The sequence below is a fragment of the Mastacembelus armatus genome, chromosome 19 (genome assembly GCF_900324485.2).
Source record: "Mastacembelus armatus chromosome 19, fMasArm1.2, whole genome shotgun sequence".
Taxonomy (NCBI): Eukaryota; Metazoa; Chordata; class Actinopteri; order Synbranchiformes; family Mastacembelidae; genus Mastacembelus; species Mastacembelus armatus.
In genome coordinates, this window is record NC_046651.1 from 3,472,940 (window position 1) to 3,492,677 (window position 19,738).

At 41.9% G+C, this 19,738-nt stretch overlaps 1 protein-coding gene across 8 annotated transcripts in view; it reads right to left on the bottom strand.

Annotated features, from left to right (window-relative positions):
• Positions 1-19,738, bottom strand: part of exoc6 (exocyst complex component 6) — a 70,391-nt gene that overhangs the window by 38,111 nt on the left and 12,542 nt on the right. For all 8 annotated transcript variants that reach the window (XM_026316464.2, XM_026316466.2, XM_026316467.2 and 5 more), the window contains exons 4-5: positions 8,951-9,041; positions 8,603-8,648 (exon numbers count right to left, since the gene is read on the bottom strand). In XM_026316464.2, the coding sequence (XP_026172249.1) occupies positions 8,603-8,648; positions 8,951-9,041 (137 nt within the window). The remainder of the gene's footprint in view (positions 1-8,602; positions 8,649-8,950; positions 9,042-19,738) is intronic.

Sequence of the window (19,738 nt, forward strand, 5' to 3'; positions counted from 1 at the left end):
AGCAAGCACTTGGCGACAGTGGAGAGGAAAAAACTCCCTTTAACGGAAGAAAAAAACCTCCAGCAGAACCGGGCTCAGTTTGGGCGGCCATCTGCCTCGACCGGTTGGGGTGAGTGGATAGAGCAGAGAGAAAAGAACAGCAACAATAAACAACAAATAGACACTGTAAGGTGGTGGGGCCAGTAACTGCACATCAGCGATAAACAGCTCCAGGACCAGGGACACCTGCAGAAGGTACAGAGAGAACAGAGAGAGAGGGAGAGAGCACAAACTAGGGGAGAGAGAGAGCACAAGGTTAGTGACATTCAATGGTGGAATATACATGAGGTGGGAGGAGAGAAGAGAGAGGAGGGGAAGGGAGGGGGGGTTAGGGTAGGGGAGCTCAATGGGTTCAGATAGCCGGTTCCATTATCACATTTTAAACTGCTGCTAACGACATACAAAATCCTTAACAGGCAGACCCAATTATACCTGTCTGAGCTCCTTAAACCTCATATTCCATCCCTTTCCTATCGTTTCCCCATTCTTTGGAATAATCTCCTTTTGGCAATAACCTTAATGTTCAATTAGCAGCATAGTCCTTGTACCTGTTACCTGTTGGAGATGGACTGGTAAGTCTTAGTCTCAGTCAATCTATTAAATGTAGTACACATAGTAATCTCCACGTTGTTCCCTCAAGCACTTGAGCATCAAAGCTGTGTGCCTCTCTCTCACTTTGTCCTTCCTCCTTATCCTCTCTTTTCACTTAGGCTCTCTGTACTGATCTGACGGTTATCATTAGACACCTTTCTACCTCCTGGCTGTTGGTGCCTTGCTTTAGATAATGATCTTTGCCTCTAGTGGAATCCAAGCCTCTTCTCTACCTCGCAATAATCATATTGTCCATTTCACTTTTTTATGTATGTTTGATCCTTCCTCCTTTATGTATGAATAGTGTGCTTGGGTTATCCCTCTGGTGTGTTTGAGTAGTCTTTCCAGGTCTTCATGACAAATAAAAGTTGATCTGATTGTGAAAAGTGCTGGAAGCCCATCTTGATAATGATAATGTCCTTCATATATGTTTATTATTTGTAACTTGCCTCATTTGTTCTTGACGCAGTTTCATACATTTAATTTTTTTCATATTAAGGGTTTTTTTGGGGAATTTTTCCTTAACCAAATAATGGGTCAGTGGAGAGAGGTTACAGTATGCTGTACAGAACGTAAAGCCACTTGAGGCAAATATATTATTTCTGATACGAACGTATTGAATAAGGCTATTTCCACCCCTGTGAGCCTGCTGCACAACAGAAACACTTCTCTGTAAAAATGCAGCACAGTTCAATATCAGCACAAGCTACATCTCACAAAATGATCATATGATTAAATTAACACCTTGCTGAAACAATGAATTGAACATTATTACTTTCATGAAGCAGGGTTTATTACAGGACTGTTGTTTGTCAACTGAATTACTTAGTTTTTAGTTTGGTTTATTTAATAATGTAACAACAAAGTGAATAAATAAAATTTCATTTGACTTAAATTGCAACGGTGCCATTTTCTACACATGCTTAGAAAAAAGCTGTGAAACCCAGCCATCATTGCGTTGCAACACTCAGGTGGTTCATTTTCCATAAAACTAAAAATTATTATGTTTAACTGAAATAATATGATTATAACAACTGAGGGGATCTTGTACCTCCTTCCAGAAATCAATTACACATACACAGCGTTCAATAACTTCTGAAATCTGAGGAATAAATATACTGTCTTTTATGGTCTGCACACATCATAAGGTTTCAGCCTTGGGTCAAGGTGCAGTGCTTCCATCACCAGGCTGATAAGCAGGCTGTGACCAGATTTGTTCATGTTCATGATGAACCTTCTACACACACAAAAGTTAGGTATGGAGTTCCACAAGCTTCTCTGCTAGGACGGATTCTCACCTTATACATGCTTCACTTAGGCAAAGTCATTAGGAAGCACTCTATTAATTACCACTGTTATGTTTCTATCTATGAAATCTGATGGAAAAAAAATTGTTAGCCAGAACAGAACCTTGTGGAAATCCATAACTAACTTTTGTGCGTGTGAAAGGTTCATCATGGACATGAACAAATTGGAGTCTGTCTGATAAATAAGACTAAAACCACTTCAGCACTTTGCCTTTAATACCAATCACATGCTCCATTCTCTGTAATAAGATGCCGGTCAATAGTGTCAAATGCAGCATTAAAATCTAAGAGGAAATGTACAGAGATGATTCCATTATCTGAGGCTAAGAGAAGATCGTTGGTGACTTTTAACAGTGCTGTTTCTGTACTATGATTAGTGGTCGACCGATATGGGTTTTCTCTAACCGATACCGATGCCGATATTTAGAAATCAGGGCAGCCGATAGCCGATATATGATGCCGATTTTTTTGGCCGATTTTAATTTTCCCTCTTCATGGTATAAAAGTGCCCAGGAATAAAAAGTGTATTATTGTTATGTTTGTAGTATTTTTTGTCCTTGCTTTTTCTGCTCCCATGCTCAGCATCTTCTGGCAGATATTGCACTTGGCCTTCCCTGATGTTGGCTGAGTGAAATACTGCCATACTGGGTTAAATTTCTTTTCAGCCATTAGACTATAATTATAAAAAAACAAAACAAAAAGATCTGTCATTTTAAACTCACTTTTTCTATAATTACATTATTCCATGCACATCACAATCCTAATATGTTTTGGAAAAAAACAGGATTGATTTATTGCAGGGTACCTGTCGTGATCCTTATGTTTGTTGACAGACACTGCTATAATTCAAAGGGCCATAGTCTAAGAATATTTGTAAACAAATCATATGTGCAACAAGTCATTTGCATGTCAAAGTAGAAACGCGTGCAGTTCAGACAAAACTTCTGGCTATAACGTGCACATTAACTTTCCTCAATAAAAGTGTATTTTTTGGTGGGAGCATCATGCCGTGTTGCGTGTGTCGGACGCACAGACACATTTATTGAGGAACGTTATCCTGTGTGTTTTAACGAGAATTTTCATCTGAATTTCACGCGTTTCTACTTTCACATTTGTTGCACACGACAGTCAGCGTCAATTCTAATACGCTACAATGTAATTACGTGTTGGAAACAAATGGTTTTCAACGGCCATCATTAGCTGTAGCCGTTTGTGTGTGACTATAATAATTTAGCCACTGGGATTGTTAGCATGTTTTGGTACCCGTGCCTACAGCCTAAACTACAGCTCGCTAACAATATAGACCAGACAATCTGTCAGGATCTGAACCTGGTTTCCGGTTTTGAGCCCTTCCTGGCGTCTTATTTTGGTTAGTTTCCTGTTTCTGTTCTGTGTTTAGTTCCAGGTGGCTTTATGTTTCTGTTATCATTAGTAGATTGCTTTCACGTGTGTCTTGTGTTTAGTATTTAAGTTCTCAGGTTTCCTTTGTTCCCCGCTGGATCATTGCACTGCATTGCACTGCGCTGCATTGAGTTAAGTTTACCGTACCTGTGTGTGAGTGTCTTGTATCTGCCCTTGCCTGCTTGCCCGCCGTGCAGCGGAGAATTTTGGTTTCACTGCCTGAGCCTTGGAAAAAAAGCTTGCCCTTTTGTCTGCACTTGGGTCCTCATCTTGTTCTCTGGTCTGCACTACACACCGACGCGTGACACAATCGCTCTCCAAAAGTAGCTTCATATTGAACCAATGAAATGTATAAGGCTAAATTAAAAACTAAAGATAAGTATTTTCTTACCGTTTTTGGACACTTTTCAGCTCACTAAACAACCTGTTTGTCGCAACACATCCTCTAACTATGATGTGCTGTAAATCCCGGATTGAAAATCTTCAAATAGCTCATTTCTGTGTAAGTGGTCACAGAGTGAGTTTTTTTGGGGTTTTTTACTGAATATTTGTTTTACTGTCCTGTGTTTCTGTCTCACTTTGACAGTTTTATAGTGTCATCAATGTAGAGTCACTTATGTTCAGTTACAAAGGACAAACTGTAGTGAGTGGATAAATATTTAGTAGCTTCATATTGAAGTGAATAAGTGAATAAGCAACAGGATGTTAGAACAGCTGATAAAAATAAAATAATAAAGGAAACATTTAGCAAATTAAAAATAAAGAAATGGACCAAGTTAAACAGGGACCTGAATAACCAGGATGAGCCCTTAAAAACATCTGGCTGATGGTTCATGCAGGGTTTTATGTTTTTCTGAGTTTTAAATGGGGGCAGCTGTGGCTCAGGAGGCAGAGCAGGTAAACCAGAGGGTTGGTGGTTCGATCCTTGGCTTCCCTAGTCCACAACCCCAAGTTGCCCCCAGTGGCTGTTCCACTGGTGTATGAATGTGAATATGAATGTTTGTTTGTGTGAGCGAGTGGGTGAATGGACAAATAGTGTAAAAGCGCTTTGAGTACACTTGAGTGTAGAAAAGTGGTATACATTACAAGGCCACTCAAATCCTTAGCTGAGAGCTAAGGGAACACTGGGCTCAACAGAGCTGTGACTTTTTGTCAGCCTGGCTACAGTGCTGAAAAGAAACCTGGGATTGTTCTTATTTTCCTCTCTTAGTGATGAATAGTATGCACCTCTGGCTTTACAAAGATCTTATTTTTACATGTTATTAGATTGTTTTTCCAGGCTAGATAAAATTCTTCTAAGTTTGTGGAACGTCACTTCCTTTCCAGCCTTCATGATGCCTCCTTTAAGGTATGGATATGTGAACTAAGATTTAGTTGTGTTAATCGGTTGTATAATTAGCAGCGTAATCATAAAAAAGTAACATTATGCTCAAGAGTTGGACGAGTTGGACTAGCACCGCTAGCCCAGGAATGTTAGTAGCCAGGCTAGTTCCGGAGCGGCCGCAGAATTAGCTTGAGTGACGGTCCGATGGAAACGTACGTCTAAGCAGAAGCCCATGACTCATCACCTGCCCGTTCTAACCGATCTTGAGCCACCAGTCTCAAATCAGACTAATGTCCGTTGCTGGCTGTCTAGGTGGTGTCCAGTCAAGATGTGGATTATTAAATGTCATGTCTCTTTCATCTGAATCTCGGTTAGTAAATGATTTGATAACTGCAGCAGGATGAATATGTCAGTGTAAACGAATCAACCTCCCTTTGTTATAAAAAATTGTCATGTTCCTTGAAGCACAGGCCAAGGTGGAGGAGTATTTACAATCTTTCCACTTAAACTTACATCCTCAGAAAAATTATAACTCATTTGAGAGCCTCACTCTTAGCCTCTCACACAAAAAACAATCAAAAAAACAATTCTACTTGTCACTGTGTACTGTCCACCTGTTTCTTACTCTTCTTAATAAAATTCTTTTAAATTTGTGGAACACCACTGCCTTTCCAGCCTTTGTGATGCCTGCATTAAGGTACGAATATGTGAACTGTACCTTGGAGCTAATCTCCTCTGATTCTTTTTCAGAGGGGCCACAGTATCAAGCGTTTCACGCAGTGAGGCTACAGCACTGTCAACATAATCAGCTTGGTAGGGAGTAGGATTGAGGGAGCTGCCCTCCACTGTGTTAGCACATGGCATAGATGTAAATAAAGATGGAATCATGTTCTAAAATTTTACAACAGCATTATCAAATGAACATCTGCTGTAGTGGAATTTTCTTCCAAACACTGCATGATCAATTATTTTAAAGTCAGAAGTTATTAAAGAATGATCTGACAAAAGTGGATTATGGGGAAAATCTATTAAATGTTCAATTTTGATGCCATATGTCAGAACAAGATCAAGAGTGTGATTACAACAGTGGGAGGGTTTATTAACATTTTGAGTGAAACCAATTAAATGCAGTGCTGAGACTATATTTTTTGTGTACGATCTACATGAATGTTAAAATTTACCACTATAATGACTTTATCTGGAGTAAACACTAGATCAGATAGGAAGTCATTAAAAACTCGGAGTAACAATCGGGTGGATGGTACACAATGAACACAAGTAGAACTGGCTTTTGAGTTTTCAAGTTTGGGTGTGAGAGGCTAAGAGTGAGGCTCTCAAATGAGTTGTAACTGTTCACAGGGTGAGAGTTTAATACTAAGTTTGAGAGGAAGATTGCAGCTACTCCTCCACTTCGGCCTGTGCTTCATGAAAAATAGGGGGGAGGGGGTTGATCCAGGCAGAGTAAGTCAATTTGGTGATCAGTTATCAAATCATTTACTAACAGTGATTTAGATCAGGGCTCGCAAAATTTCAAAATCCCTGGTAGCCCTTCGGGCAGACACTCTACAGTTTTTGGTAGCCCAAAATAAATTTAAGTAGCCCGACTAAAAGAGAGATTATTTTTAATGTATAATAATGTAAAGGAAACAAAACGTCAATCTAAAATGTGTTAAAACACAAATTGCAACAACTGTATAAATTAGTCAAATTACAATAATCAACTTAAATATTTGTTTCGAAGTGAAAGTCCATGAAACCAAAAACCTGGCTTTCTTTTTGCCTCATAGTCTGATTTTTCAGAGGTTTTCCTGCTTTGTGGTAGTCAGCTTTTCTTTGGCTGTCACTTCTTCACCCTGACCTGTCTTATTTGGCTCAGCAGAACTAAAATACAAATCCATGTGCCGCTTATTTTTACACACACATAACGGTCATCGATTTTTGAAATTCTCTACACTGCGCAATCAACCTCTATCACACGTTTAAGCTTGCGGCGGGAGTTTTCACTTGTTACTTGAGGATAGGCTAATAGCTAACAGGGCGATGTCAGAGGAATTGGTGCGCAACTATTCCGTCACTGACCAATCAGTACTGCAGTTCGCGTGATCGCAAAATGAAAGTAAAAGAAAAAAAAAAAAAAAACAAGCGCCAATTCAAACGTAATTTCAATACTTCACATATTGACAGTGGCTCCCCAATGCCCGAAAATTAAGTAATTACCCAACTATATTTAAGAAAGAATGCAGAAGCATTGAAATATATTTTTCCTCCCCATATGATAGCCCGACGGGCAGGGCTGAGAAAGATTTTGGTAGCCCGACTGGAAGACACAATAGCCCCGGGACGTCGAGCTAGCGATTTTGCGAGCCCTGTAGATGAAAGAGACCTGATGATATTCACATTTGACTGTTCTGTTTTTCTGTTCAGTAAGAGGTCTTAATTTTTATTAGGTTTTTATTAATAACTCTTGTTAACTTCTGATTTATATAATTTAGATGGTCGAGGCGCATGCAGCCACACTGGAGTGCGAGTGTCCAATAGCATCTGATTTCAGAAGCTAAGCAGGGTCGTGCCTGGTTAGTACTTAGATGGGAAACCACCTTGGAAGACCAGGGGCTGCTATCCTCAGACACTGAGGTTGCGTCAGGAAAGGCATCTGGCGTAAAACTTGTGCCAAATCAACAATGCGGATCAATTGATTTGCTGTGGCGACCACAAATGGGAGTAAGCTGAAAGAAAAAAAACAAAAAAAAAAGATGGTCGAGGAGCATCTCTCTATTGGGTTTGGGGGGAGTGACAGCTCCAATATAAATGCAGAGAGGTGTTTAACATTAAGTCTCTGAGTCCTGGTCCGGATTGTCAAACTTTAGGTTGGCTAATAAACTCGGCCAGATTTTCCCCAGAAAGCTTCCCAATTGCCTATGAAAGCCACATTGTTTGCTGTTCACCACCTAGACAGGCAGCGACGGAACGACGACACTGTTTTGGCTAAGTTACACACAGACTCAGCATTCATATTAGTGACTTCTGATTTGCGTAATCAGGTGTCATCGCCGCCAATGTGAATAACAATCTTACCATATTTCTGATTAGCCTTAGCCAGCAGCTTCAAATAGGATTCAGGGTCACCTGCTCTGGCCCCAGGAAACATTTGACTCTGGTCACTGGAGCTGCCAATTACCAGAGTCAGTTTCTCAGCGGGTGTGTCGCTGAGTGGGGAAAATCGGTTAGAAACGTGAACAAGCAGGTGATGAGCCATGGGGCTTCTGCTTAGCAGTATGTTTCCATCGGACAGGTACCCAGACTAATTCTCCAGGCAGCTCCAGAGCTGCTGCTGGACAGCTAACAGGCCCTGAGCTTGTTGGCTCCACACCCACTAATGGGGCTTGGCTAGCTAGGTTTTGGTCCAAGGTGCAGAGCTTCCAATTCAGTGATCCTCACCTCCAAAGCGACCAGAACCATACCCTTTTACAGGTATCATTATCACTACAGGAGGCAGAGAAATAACTAAACATGTGACACACCGAGCAGGAGAGGAGAGGTAGAGGGAGAAATAGAGGGAGAGGCAATGCTAGCATCTAGCTGAGCTAACTGGTAGGCTAGTGAGCCAGAAGTAACAAGTTAAGTCTGGAAATAGCAAGAGGTGCTGGACAAGTCAAAGAACGGTACTTGACTAGTGCAGGAATAAGTAACGATTTTAGGATTCAAGTTGTACAGAGAATCTAGATAGTTTTTAGGTGTGTTGGAGTAGTGCTACTCTGTAAATACGCTGTACAGAAACACACAGCATGTTAGCAACAAGTGAATTTGCTTACCAAGGAAACAGCGTTCTCCAACAAATAAACACACACACCTTCAGGATTTCCAAATTCCTGAAAGTTGCTTTTAATGTTGCAATTACACATGGGTCACATTATGATACAATGCTTTGTGAGAGGGATACCTTTTAGATTCCAGCTGCTCCTTTAGTTTGATGTACATTTCTAGTACTGCAAAGTAAGAAATGATGGGAAACAGTATAAGTCTTTGTTAATTCAAGCAATTTTAAGTTTTTCTCCTAAATAATAATTTAGAAACAGAGAACTTTTATCTATTCTCATAGCACACTGAAAGCTACAAATGCTAAGCAAGAAAGTACAAAAACCTAATATTCAAAAAAATTATCCAAGCTCTAACTATGACCCCCATTTAAAGACATTAATGGTTAAGCAGAAAACTACTCACTCTACATGTTAGTCACTCAAGTGACTAACTCCAACACCATCTTTTAACACAGAGTCAGGAGTAGTACCTGGTAGACAGAGCTGGAGCTTCTCAACAGTGGTGGCCATGTTCCTCTGCTGGATACGACAGCAGATCACCTCTTCTGTTTGAACTGTCACCTGACGGAATTAACACACAATGAAAAGAGACAATAAGTGAATGAATGTATGATTATACAGCACCCAACTTCCTGTTACAGTCATACTGACAATGCTAATGCTGTATATATCAGAAAAATTGCTCAATTTTTTTTTTTAGATTATGCTTGATTAAACACGTAGTGGTTGAATATTATAATGTATATATTTAAGATACAGAAACAAAATGAGGCTGGAGGTTTTCATTTGTATTTAAATGTGGTCATTAAAAAAAAAAATTACTTTCAGGTGGAAAACCATCTGAATGGTAATGCACACTTCCCCTGGTACACACACACCTCTACTGAAATGTTTGTTTTGGGAAATTCACTATGATTTAATGCGAGTGAGAAAGGACAGGAGGAGGAGGAGAAGAAGGAGAAGGAGGAGGAGGAAGAGGAAGAGGAAGAGGAGGAAGAGGAGGAAGAGGAAGAGGAGGAAGAGGAAGAGGAGGAAGAGGAAGAGGAAGAGGAAGAAGAAGAAGAAGAAGAAGAAGAAGAAGAACTTTATTAATCCCCAAGGGGAAATTCAGTTGTTACAGCAGTTATTAAATTTAATAAAACTATTCATAAAGTAATTAATAAAGTAATTAACTATTTATTTGGGGGGGTTTGTGTGTGTGCGTGCGTGCACGTACATGCATATGTGTGTGTGTGTGTGTACGTGCGTTATTGTTTATATTGAGGAATTATGGAGTCTTACGGCTGTGGACACAAAAGACTTCCTGAATCTTTCAGTCTTGGCTTTAGGGGGAATTAGTCTGTGGCTGAATGAACTTCCCATTCGCCACAGTTCCTCATGAAGTGGGTGGGCAGAATTGTCCAGTATGGAGTTTATTTTGTCCACCATCCTCCTCTCTGCCACAGCCTCCAGACTGTCCAGTTCCAGTCCAACAACAGATTTTGCCTTCCTGATCAACTTATTTAGTCTGTTGGCCTCACCAGCCTTAATGCCACCTCCCCAGCACACAACTGCAAAGAACAGTGCACTCGCTACTACAGACTGATAGAACGTCTTCAGTAGCGTGTTGCACACACCAAAAGAACAGTCTCCTGAGGAAGAACAGTCTGCTCTGTCCTTTCTTGAAGAGTGCATCTGTATTGTTTGACCAGTCCAGTTTGTTGTTAATGTGGACTCCAAGGAGGAGTCCACAATCTCTACTTCATCTCCAAGGATGGAGACAGGGACTGGGGTCTTCCTGTTCCTCCTAAAGTCCATCACCAGTTCTCTGGTTTTCTTGATATTGAGCTTTAGACAACGCTTTTTATCAAATGTCTGTATTCCTCATCGTTATTATTGTTGATGCATCCAAGAGTCATCAGAGAACTTTTGGAGGTGACAGGTTCCTGAGTTGTAGCAGAAGTCTGAGGTGTAGAGTTTAAACAGGAATGGTGCTAGTACAGTTCTTTGGGGTGCACCGGTGCTGCTCATCACCACATCAGATATGCAGCCATCTAAGCGAAAAAACTGTGGCCGCCCAGTGAGGTAGTCTTTGATCCACTCCACTATATCTGCGGGAACTTCCAAATCCTGCATCTTTGCACTTAGCAGGTGGGGCTGAATAGTGTTGAAAGCAAAGTCAAAAAACATGACTCTCACAGTGTTGCCCTGCCTCTCCAGATGGGAGTATGCTCTGTGCATTAAGAAGACGATGGCATCTTCCACTCCAATGTGTTCTTGATATGCAAACTGCAGGGGGTCCAGAAATTCAGACACTTGGGACCTCAGATGTTGCAGGACCAGTCTCTCAAACACTTTCATGACATGCGATGTTAGCGCTACTGGTCTGAAGTCACTAAGGGTACTGGGACGAGTTCTTTTTGGTAATGTAACACAATACAGGAAGTTTTCCATAACTTAGGCACCTTTTTGAGCCTCAGAGAGAGGTTGAAGAGTTTCTGAAAAACCTCTGCAAGCTGTCCAGCACACACCTTAAGTACTCTGGGACTGATCTCATCTGGTCCTTTTGCTTTGTTGGCCTTTAGTTTAGCTAGTTCCTTCCTCACCTGTTCTGTGGCAAAGGCTGGGCCTGTGTATTGTGTTGATGAGGAGTCGGATGATGAGGGCAGGGGAGGAGTTATTGGAGATGAGGTATACTTCAATGTTGTATGGCTGCTGATAGAGGAGATGGCATCAGTGGGCAATGGTGAGGCAGCATTGGCAGAGATGTTGGGTGGGGGGATGTAAAGAGACCCCAAGGAATCAGCTAAGGTGGTGTAGGGAGGAGGGATGGTGTGTGAGGACAATGGATCAGAGTAAGAAGCAGAGGTGGTGTCAAATCTATTGAAGAACAGGTTAAGTTCATTAGCAAACGTTGAGTCTCCTTCCACAGCAGTGTGTGACTTCTTATAGCCAGTCATTATTTTCATCCCATTCCACACCTCTTTGATATTGTTCTGTCTCAACTTGTGCTCTACTCTGTCTCTATAGAGCTGCTTTGCCTCCCTCAGCTTCCTCTTGAGTTCCTTCTGTGCGGCTCGGAGTTCCTCCTTCTCTCTTGCCATGAACACCCTCTTCTTCTTGTTGAGGAGGCCTTTAATGTCCTTATTTATCCATGGCTTATTATTGGGGAAACAACAAACTTTTTTTGGATGGAACAATATTGTCCTCACAGAAGTGGATGTAATCTGTGATGCAGTGAGAGATGCCTTCGATGTCCTCACCATGAGCATCCATGAAAAGGTCCCAGTTTGTAACCCTGAAGCACTCCTGCAGGGCCTCCTCAGCATCCTTTGACCAAACTTTCATATACCTCTTGGTAGCAGACTGCTGTCTTACTACAGGCTTGTATGTTGGTGCTAAATATATTAAGTTGTGGTCTGATCCACCAAGTGGGGGTAGGGCTGAAGAGCTGTATGCCTCCTTCACATTGGCATAAAGGAGATCAAGAATCTTATTTTCTCGTGTTGCACAGTCCAAATACTGTTTGAAGTTGGTCAGAGTTCCCAAAATGCTGACATGGTTAAAATCTGTATTAATTAGTATAAGGGCACTGGGGTGTTTTGTCTGGAGACCAGCGACAAAACTGTGTGGATGATGTCACATGCACTCTGTGCTGCAGCTGATGGAGGAATGTACACAGTCACAACAATGGCATGTGAAAACTCACGGTGCAGGTAGTATGGTCTCAGTCCAACCACCAACAGCTCAATGTCTGGAGTACAGATACAGTCTTTCACTGTTACATGTCCAGGGTTGCACCATTTGGAGTTAACAAAAACTGCGAGACCACCTCCTCTTTTCTTGCCGCTCTGTTTGCTTCTGTCCGCTCGCACTAGTGAGAACCCAGGCAGTTCAAGCGAGCTGTCCAGTATATTTTTATTCAGCCAGGTCTCGGTGAAGCAAAGCAAGCTACACTCTCTGTACTCTCGCTGGCTGCTAGCTAAAGCTGTAAGTTCATCCACTTTGTTGCAGAGTGACCTCACATAAATGGTTTAAATCTCCTACGTTTTTCTCGATGCTTCACTCCTGCTCTGCAGCCCCTCCTATGCCTCCTCAGGTCTTGGGGGATGTCAGATTTTATACCAAGAAGCAGACTTGTTCCCTTGAGAGCTAGCAGTTGCTCTCTTGTATAGATGCCGTTGCCACAGAAACGTATATTTTCTGATGCAGTTTCCAAAATCTCCATATGTCTCTCCACAGGAATTAGAAAAACCCAACTCGTCCACTTTCATCCGTTATCAGAGAGAAAGCATAGATCTTGATTTGACTCGGATTAACAGATGATAATTCAGTAAAAAACTTGCAAAAAAACAAACAGAGGAGCTGCTGTAACAGGCTGCCACCTAACAGGCGCCATTCTAGAATTCTTTCAACACAGTAGTTGGATAGACTGATAGACAGCTAGCTGCTGCTGCAGTGGTAACTTCATTAATTATCAGCATTTTTAAATATCTCTGCATTACTTTTATTTTACAAAGCCAAAGGTTGTACACAAAGGATGGAAAGAAAATAAATAGATACACTCACACAGTGCAACAGGCACGTAATATACTGCACAGTGGTGTAGCAAATATATATATATATAGGTAGCGAGAACATAAATACACTGCCCGTCATCCTCCAAGATGATTGTTCCCCACTATCCTTCCAGTTTTAATAATGCGTTGGACAGTTCTTAACCCACTTTCAGTAGTTTCTCCTAAAATGTTTTCTTTGCTTGATGATTGCCAATAATTTGACCCTTCTAGAACAGATTTAACGTCTTTTCCATGACCACAGGATGTGTCTTCTGACATTGTTGTTTAAGAAATGAGAAGCTACTCACTGCATCAGTTAGGGTTAAATAACTTGTTCCCAGCTGAAACATAATCATCCATGCAGATATTTTGTTACTTCTAATAATTTGGATTTTTTTCTGCATAACCGAAACATGGTTGTTGGCCAAGGACGCTGGTGCTCTCTTTGAGCTCTTGCCTCTTTTAACTTTCCAATGACTTCGGGCAGAGGAGGTGGTATGTGAGTTGTCTATAAGGACGATTTTACATGTAAGCAGTCTTCCTTGTTATCTAAATTCTCCAGTTTTAAACTGGCCACTTTTGAAATTGGCCGATCTAATCCTGTGTTGTTTATCATCCTCCCAGATATAATAAGAATTTATGCCAATCTATGACCGGATTCTCATTCTTGGAGATTTTACCATTTTCACACCCTGACATACCTTTGGTGAAGGAATTTTTAGATATTGTTAACTCCTTTAACTTGGTGGAGTGTGTTACTGACCCCACCCACGAACTTCTGCTTCTCTGCTGCCTTTGAGTGCCTTGGTCCTCCACCCGCTTCCATCTCTGCCTACACTGGGGACCTAACTGCCTGGTTTTATTCCTCCTGCCTGTCTGTCTTGGGTTCAGTGGCTCCATTAACCCTCTGGGGTCTGAGGGGGGTTTTTGGGGCCTGGACAAATTTTGACATGTCCTGACATTTGTGCTTTTTTCAGTGTCTTTTAAACATATTAATGTCTAAAGTCTGATAACACTGTAATCAACACAAAATTGGTTACAATAATATGTGAGCAGCAAGTTTATACATTAGTGTGTTTTTGAGAAAAAAGTGTTTATGCATGGCTAGTGAAAAACTACAATTTTTTACTCACTGAAATAAGACCATAAAACACAAACAGAACATTGGTTCACAAGACTTTGGAGACCTGCATGTTGTAGGCTAAAGTGTTTACTTCAGAGTGCTGTGAATGTCATCTTGTTCACACATTCACAGAAAACAATACACTGATTTAAATTTTCTAAGACACTTTTTGTCCAGAAAGGCCATATGCAAGAGTGTGTGTCAGAGGATGAATAGTCATGTGATTTACCTGAGAACACAAAAGACGCACTGAACGACCAGACAAAGGCGCGCATAATGAGCCTTTCAGTCAATGTAGATGGGATGGATTAGTGCAGTACAATACAACACAATGAGGAGCCAAACGATCCTCATTTGAGTTAAAATCAGTGTTTTTACTGTGAGGACAAACTAAACTGTTTGTCTCTGTGTGGAATGTAAGGAGCGCCGCTTCACGTGTGTAACGCGCCATCATCCAAACGCGCAGAAAAAGTGAGTAAATTCTATGATGAAGTTTGATATTTTGTGTCATTTCTCGGGGGTGTGCACATATTTACCTGGTTCACCTGAGATTATTTACATGTGAACAGTGGACAGTGTACAAGGCGGGACCGCATTACCTGTAATGAGGTGAGACAGGAAAAAACGGACTTCTCCTTACATTCATACGGATTAAATAAAAAGTGATGATTTGTTTTTGACTTGAATTGTTTCACTCAAAAGAAAACATTTCAAGCTTTCTAGCCATATAATTCTTATTTTTATGAGGCAAGTATTCGCTGAGATTCTGGTTGTTTTATTTACACGTCTGTGAAGAGAAATGGCAGAGACAGAAAAGTCCGAGAGCGCACCCTGTCGGCTTTCTTTATTTAAAAAAAGCACAACATTTTGTTGTTATTATGATGGTATACCACTAAAAGTAGACCCTTTACAGATTTGAATGATATACTTCTTTTATCTGTACGATCAGAATTGGCGGAGTAATTTAAGTTTGTTCCGGCCTTATCAGAAAAAGATGCGTCAAAACGCGCCGGCGCGTGCGTCGACCCCAGAGGGTTAATGACCAAACGACCTAAAGTTAAACCTGACCCCTGGCTCAATGATGGAACTCGAGGCCTTGCTGGCTTCAAATCACCTCCTGCTCCTTTGTCCTCTGGGGTTCCTCAAGACTTGATTTACTCCCACTGGGTACATGAAACTGATTAACAACTCCCTCTGCTACTTAACTAACCAAATCAATATCGCAAAAGTTTGATGATCAAAGGGTTGGTGGTTCGAGTCCTGACCACTGTGGTCCCTTAGGCAAGGCCCTTAACGCGACTGGCCTACCTTATTACAAAAATGAGTGATAGAAACACAGGAGTCATACTGGCTCAGACGTCACCCAGGTCAACAAGGTCCGCGTCAGGTGCTAGGGAACCAGGGCAACCTGATGAGAAATGGGCTACTGGAACACGACACTCATGGACAAGGGCTGAGAAGAGAGAACTGTTGGAATGCTACTACATGAGTAACCCCAGGGAGAGGGGGATATATGAAGAGGATGTGGGACCTGTGGAAACTTCAAAACCCACCATCCAACATCCGCAAATGGCAACTGTTATCACAAATAAAAACTGAAGAGCTACAACACAAATGACACGGCAAGGGGGAGCCAGGACGCAGGTCATGGGGGAAATAATACCATCCCCACCCGAGATTGGGTACCAAGCCACAATAACAAGCCCCCACACACTCAACACAAGAGCAGCTGACCTGATATTGAAGATCATGAATAAGCTGCACACAGAAAACCTCTGCAGCCAGTTACCAGGACTAAGTGAAGTACCCTCTGAAAGTCTACTAGAAGATGTGAATGCAGCACTATGAACAATCCCTACTGTGACCATCACTGAGACCAACAGGCTGATATACACCACGGCAACAGTGATCCTTGAGATGCTTGGTCACAAGATAAACATCACCACTAAGAGCAGTATCCTGCATGGGGAAGGAGGCTGGAGACAAAAATAAGAACAACACGGAGAGAAGACAGCCAACTGCAGAGTGGTGGCTAAAGAAGCTAACTGCACTCCATGAGTGCCTGGCAGCTCAAATGAACCAGCTGATAATGGATGGGAGCAGTCCCATCCATCTACCGCCCAATAACCTGCCTCTGCACAACATGGAAGCTCCTGTCAGGCATCATAGTCGCTATGATGAGTAAGCACATGGCTCAATACATGAGCGGGGCCCAGAAAGGAATGGGCAAGATCAACAGGGGAGCAAAACATCAACTACTGGTAGATAAAGCACTCACTCCAGACTGTAAGACCAGACAGCCCAATCTGCGCGCTGCCTGGATTGACTACAAGAAAGCCTCACAGACTCAAATGGGAACCAAGAAGAAGCCGTAAGGAAAGCAACCACAGCCAAATACCTACAGAGAGTAAGGCAAGCCCTAAGAAGTCAGCTAAATGGGAAGAACAAGGTCCAAGCCATCAACACCTACGCCCTGCCGGTCATCAGATACCCAGCTGGCATAATAAGTTGGCCAAAAGAGGACATAGAAGCCACTGATGTCAAGACAAGGAAGCTCTTCACAATGCATGGAGGACTTCACCCCAAATCCAGCATCCTGAGACTGTACATTAAGAGGAAGGAAGGAGGCCGGGGACTGGTGAGCATCAGAGCCACCATCCAAGATGAAACAGCCAAGATCCATGAGTACATCAGGAAGATGGCCCCAAGCGATGGAATACTTAGTGAATATCTCAGGCAACAGAAGCCCGAAGCAGAGGGAGAGGAGCATGAACCACCATGGTAGGACAAACTTCTGTATGGTATGTATCACCAAGAGACAGAAGAAGTGGCTGATATCAAAAAGTCCTACCAGTGGCTGGAAAAGACTGGACTGAAAGACAGCACAGAGGCATTAATCATAGCAGCACAAGAACAGGCCCTGAGCACAAGATCAAAAGAGGCTGGGGTCTACCACACCAGGCAGGACCCCAGGTGCAGGCTGTGCTAAGATGCCCCTGAGACAATCCAGCACGTAACAGCAGGTTGTAAGATACTAACAGGCAGGGCATACATGGAACGCCATAACCAATTGGCTGGCATAGTGTACAGGAACATCTGTGCCGAGTATGGGCTGGAGTTCCCAAGATCAAAATGGGACACACCTCGAAAGGTGGTGGAGAATGACCAAGCTAATATCTTGTGAAACTTTCAGATACAGACTGACAAACAGGTGATGGCTAACTAACCGGACATAGTAGTGATGGACAAACAGCAGAAGAAAGTCATAGTGGTAGATGTAGGTACCGACAGGCCAATCGTGCTAGAAGAAAATAAGAACAATCCCAGGTTTCTTTTCAGCACTGTAGCCAGGCTGACAAAAGGTCACACAAGCCCAGTGTTCCCTTAGCTCTCAACAGTGATGACTTTATGAGCTTCTTAACAAATAAAATCATAATTATTAGAAATAAACTTCATCAGATGCTTCCAATAGCTGCAATAAATGAATCTTCTACTAAAGTAGCTGATGAATCATCTGTAACACCTCAGTTATGTTTAGACTGCTTCTCCCGTAGATCTCAGAATTCACGTCAGCAGTTGCTTCCTCTAAATCGTCAACATGTCTCTTAGACCCCATCCCGACTAGACTACTTAAGGACACGCTGCTATTAATTAACTCATCTTTATTAGACTTAGTAAATTTATCTCTAGTATCAGGCTACGTACCACAGGCTATTACTGCAGTAATCAAACCCATACTCAAAAGCCTAGTCTTGATCCAGGAGTGTTGGCTAATTATAGACCACTTACCATTTATTTCTAAAATCCTTGAAAGCCAAGCAGCTATCAGACTACTTACACAGGAATGATAACACAAACCAATTAGCCAAACTTCAGGGGTGTCTAAAGGACATAAAGGCATGGATGACCAGTAACTTTCTACTTTTAAATTCAGAGAAAACAGAGGTTATTGTATTTGGGCCTAAAAACCCAAACAGCTTCTCTAAAAATACAGCTACTTTAGATGGCACAGCCCTGGCCTCCAGCACTACTGTGAAAACCCTTGGAGTTATTTTTGACCAGGATATGTCCTTTAATTCAAAACAAACTACTTGTGCTTCCCAGAGTTTCCAAAGGTATAATGGGAGGCAGAGCCTTTAGCTATCAAGCTTCTCTCCTGTGGAACCAGCTCCTAGTCTGGGTTCAGGAGGCAGACACTCTCTATACTTTTAAGGCTAGACTTAAAACCTTCCTTTTTGACAAAGTGTATAGATAAGGCTGGCTTCAGGCAAACCTGAACTTAGTTATGCTGCTATAGGCCAAGACTGCCTGAGGATTCTCCATCGGTGCACTGAGCTCTCCCTCTCTCTCTGTTCTCTCTCTGTACCTTCTGCAGGTGTCCCCGGTCCTGGAGCTGTATATCGCTGATGTGCAGTTACTGGCCCGACCAACCTGCCGTGTCTATTTGTTGTTTATTGTTGCTGTTCTTTTCTCTCTCCTCTATCCGCTCACCCCAACCGGTTGAGGCAGGAGCTGTCCAAACTGAGCCTCGTTCTGCTGGAGGTTTCTTCCGTTAAAGGGAGTTTTTCCTCTCCACTGTCACCATTTGATTGCTCATAAGGGATTTGTTGATGTTTTTTTTTTTTTTTTTTTTGTAAGGTGCCTTGAGGTGATTGAATTGTGACTTGGCACTATACAAATAAAACTGAATAAACCCTCTGGGGTCTGAGGGGGTTTTGGGGCCCTGGACAAATTTTGACATGTCCTGACATTTGTGCTTTTTTCAGTTGCTTTTAAACATATTAATGTCTAAAGTCTGATAACACTGTAATCAGCACAAAATGGGCTACAATAATATGTGAGCAGCAAGTTTATACATGATTGTGTTTTTGAGAAAACAGTGTATGCATGGTTAGTGAAAAACTACAATTTTTTACTCACTGAAATAAGACCATAAAACACAAACAGAACATTGGTTCACAAGACTTTAGAGACCTGCATGTTGTAGGCTAAAGTGTTTACTTCAGAATGCTGTGAAAGTCATCTTGTTCACTCATTCACAGTAAACAATACAATGATTTAAATTTTCTAAGACACTTTTTGTCCAGAAAGGCCATATGCAAGAGGGTGTGTCTGAGGATGAATAGTCATGTGATTTACCTGAGAAGACAAAAGACGCACTCAATGACCAGACAAAGACGCGCATAATGAGCCTTTCAGTCAATGTAGATGGGAGGGGATTAGTGCAGCACAATACAAAACAATGAGGAGCCAAACGTTCATCATTTGAGTTAAAATCAGTGTTTTTACTCTGAGGACAAACTAAATTATTTGTCTCTGTGTGGAATATAAGAAGCCCTTCTTCACCTGCGTAACGCGCCATCATCCAAACACGTAGAAAAAGTGAGTAAATTCTATGATGAAGTTTGATGTTTTATGTCATTTCTCGGGGGTGTGCACATATTTACCTGGTTCACCTGAGATTATTTACATGTGAACAGTGAACAAAGTACAAGGTGGGATCGCATTACTTTGGCCCAAGATAAAGCAGCAGGGAATTGGATCGATGGATGAATTTCTCTGTGAGCTATGTCTATAATGATCGGTGATTTGAAGTC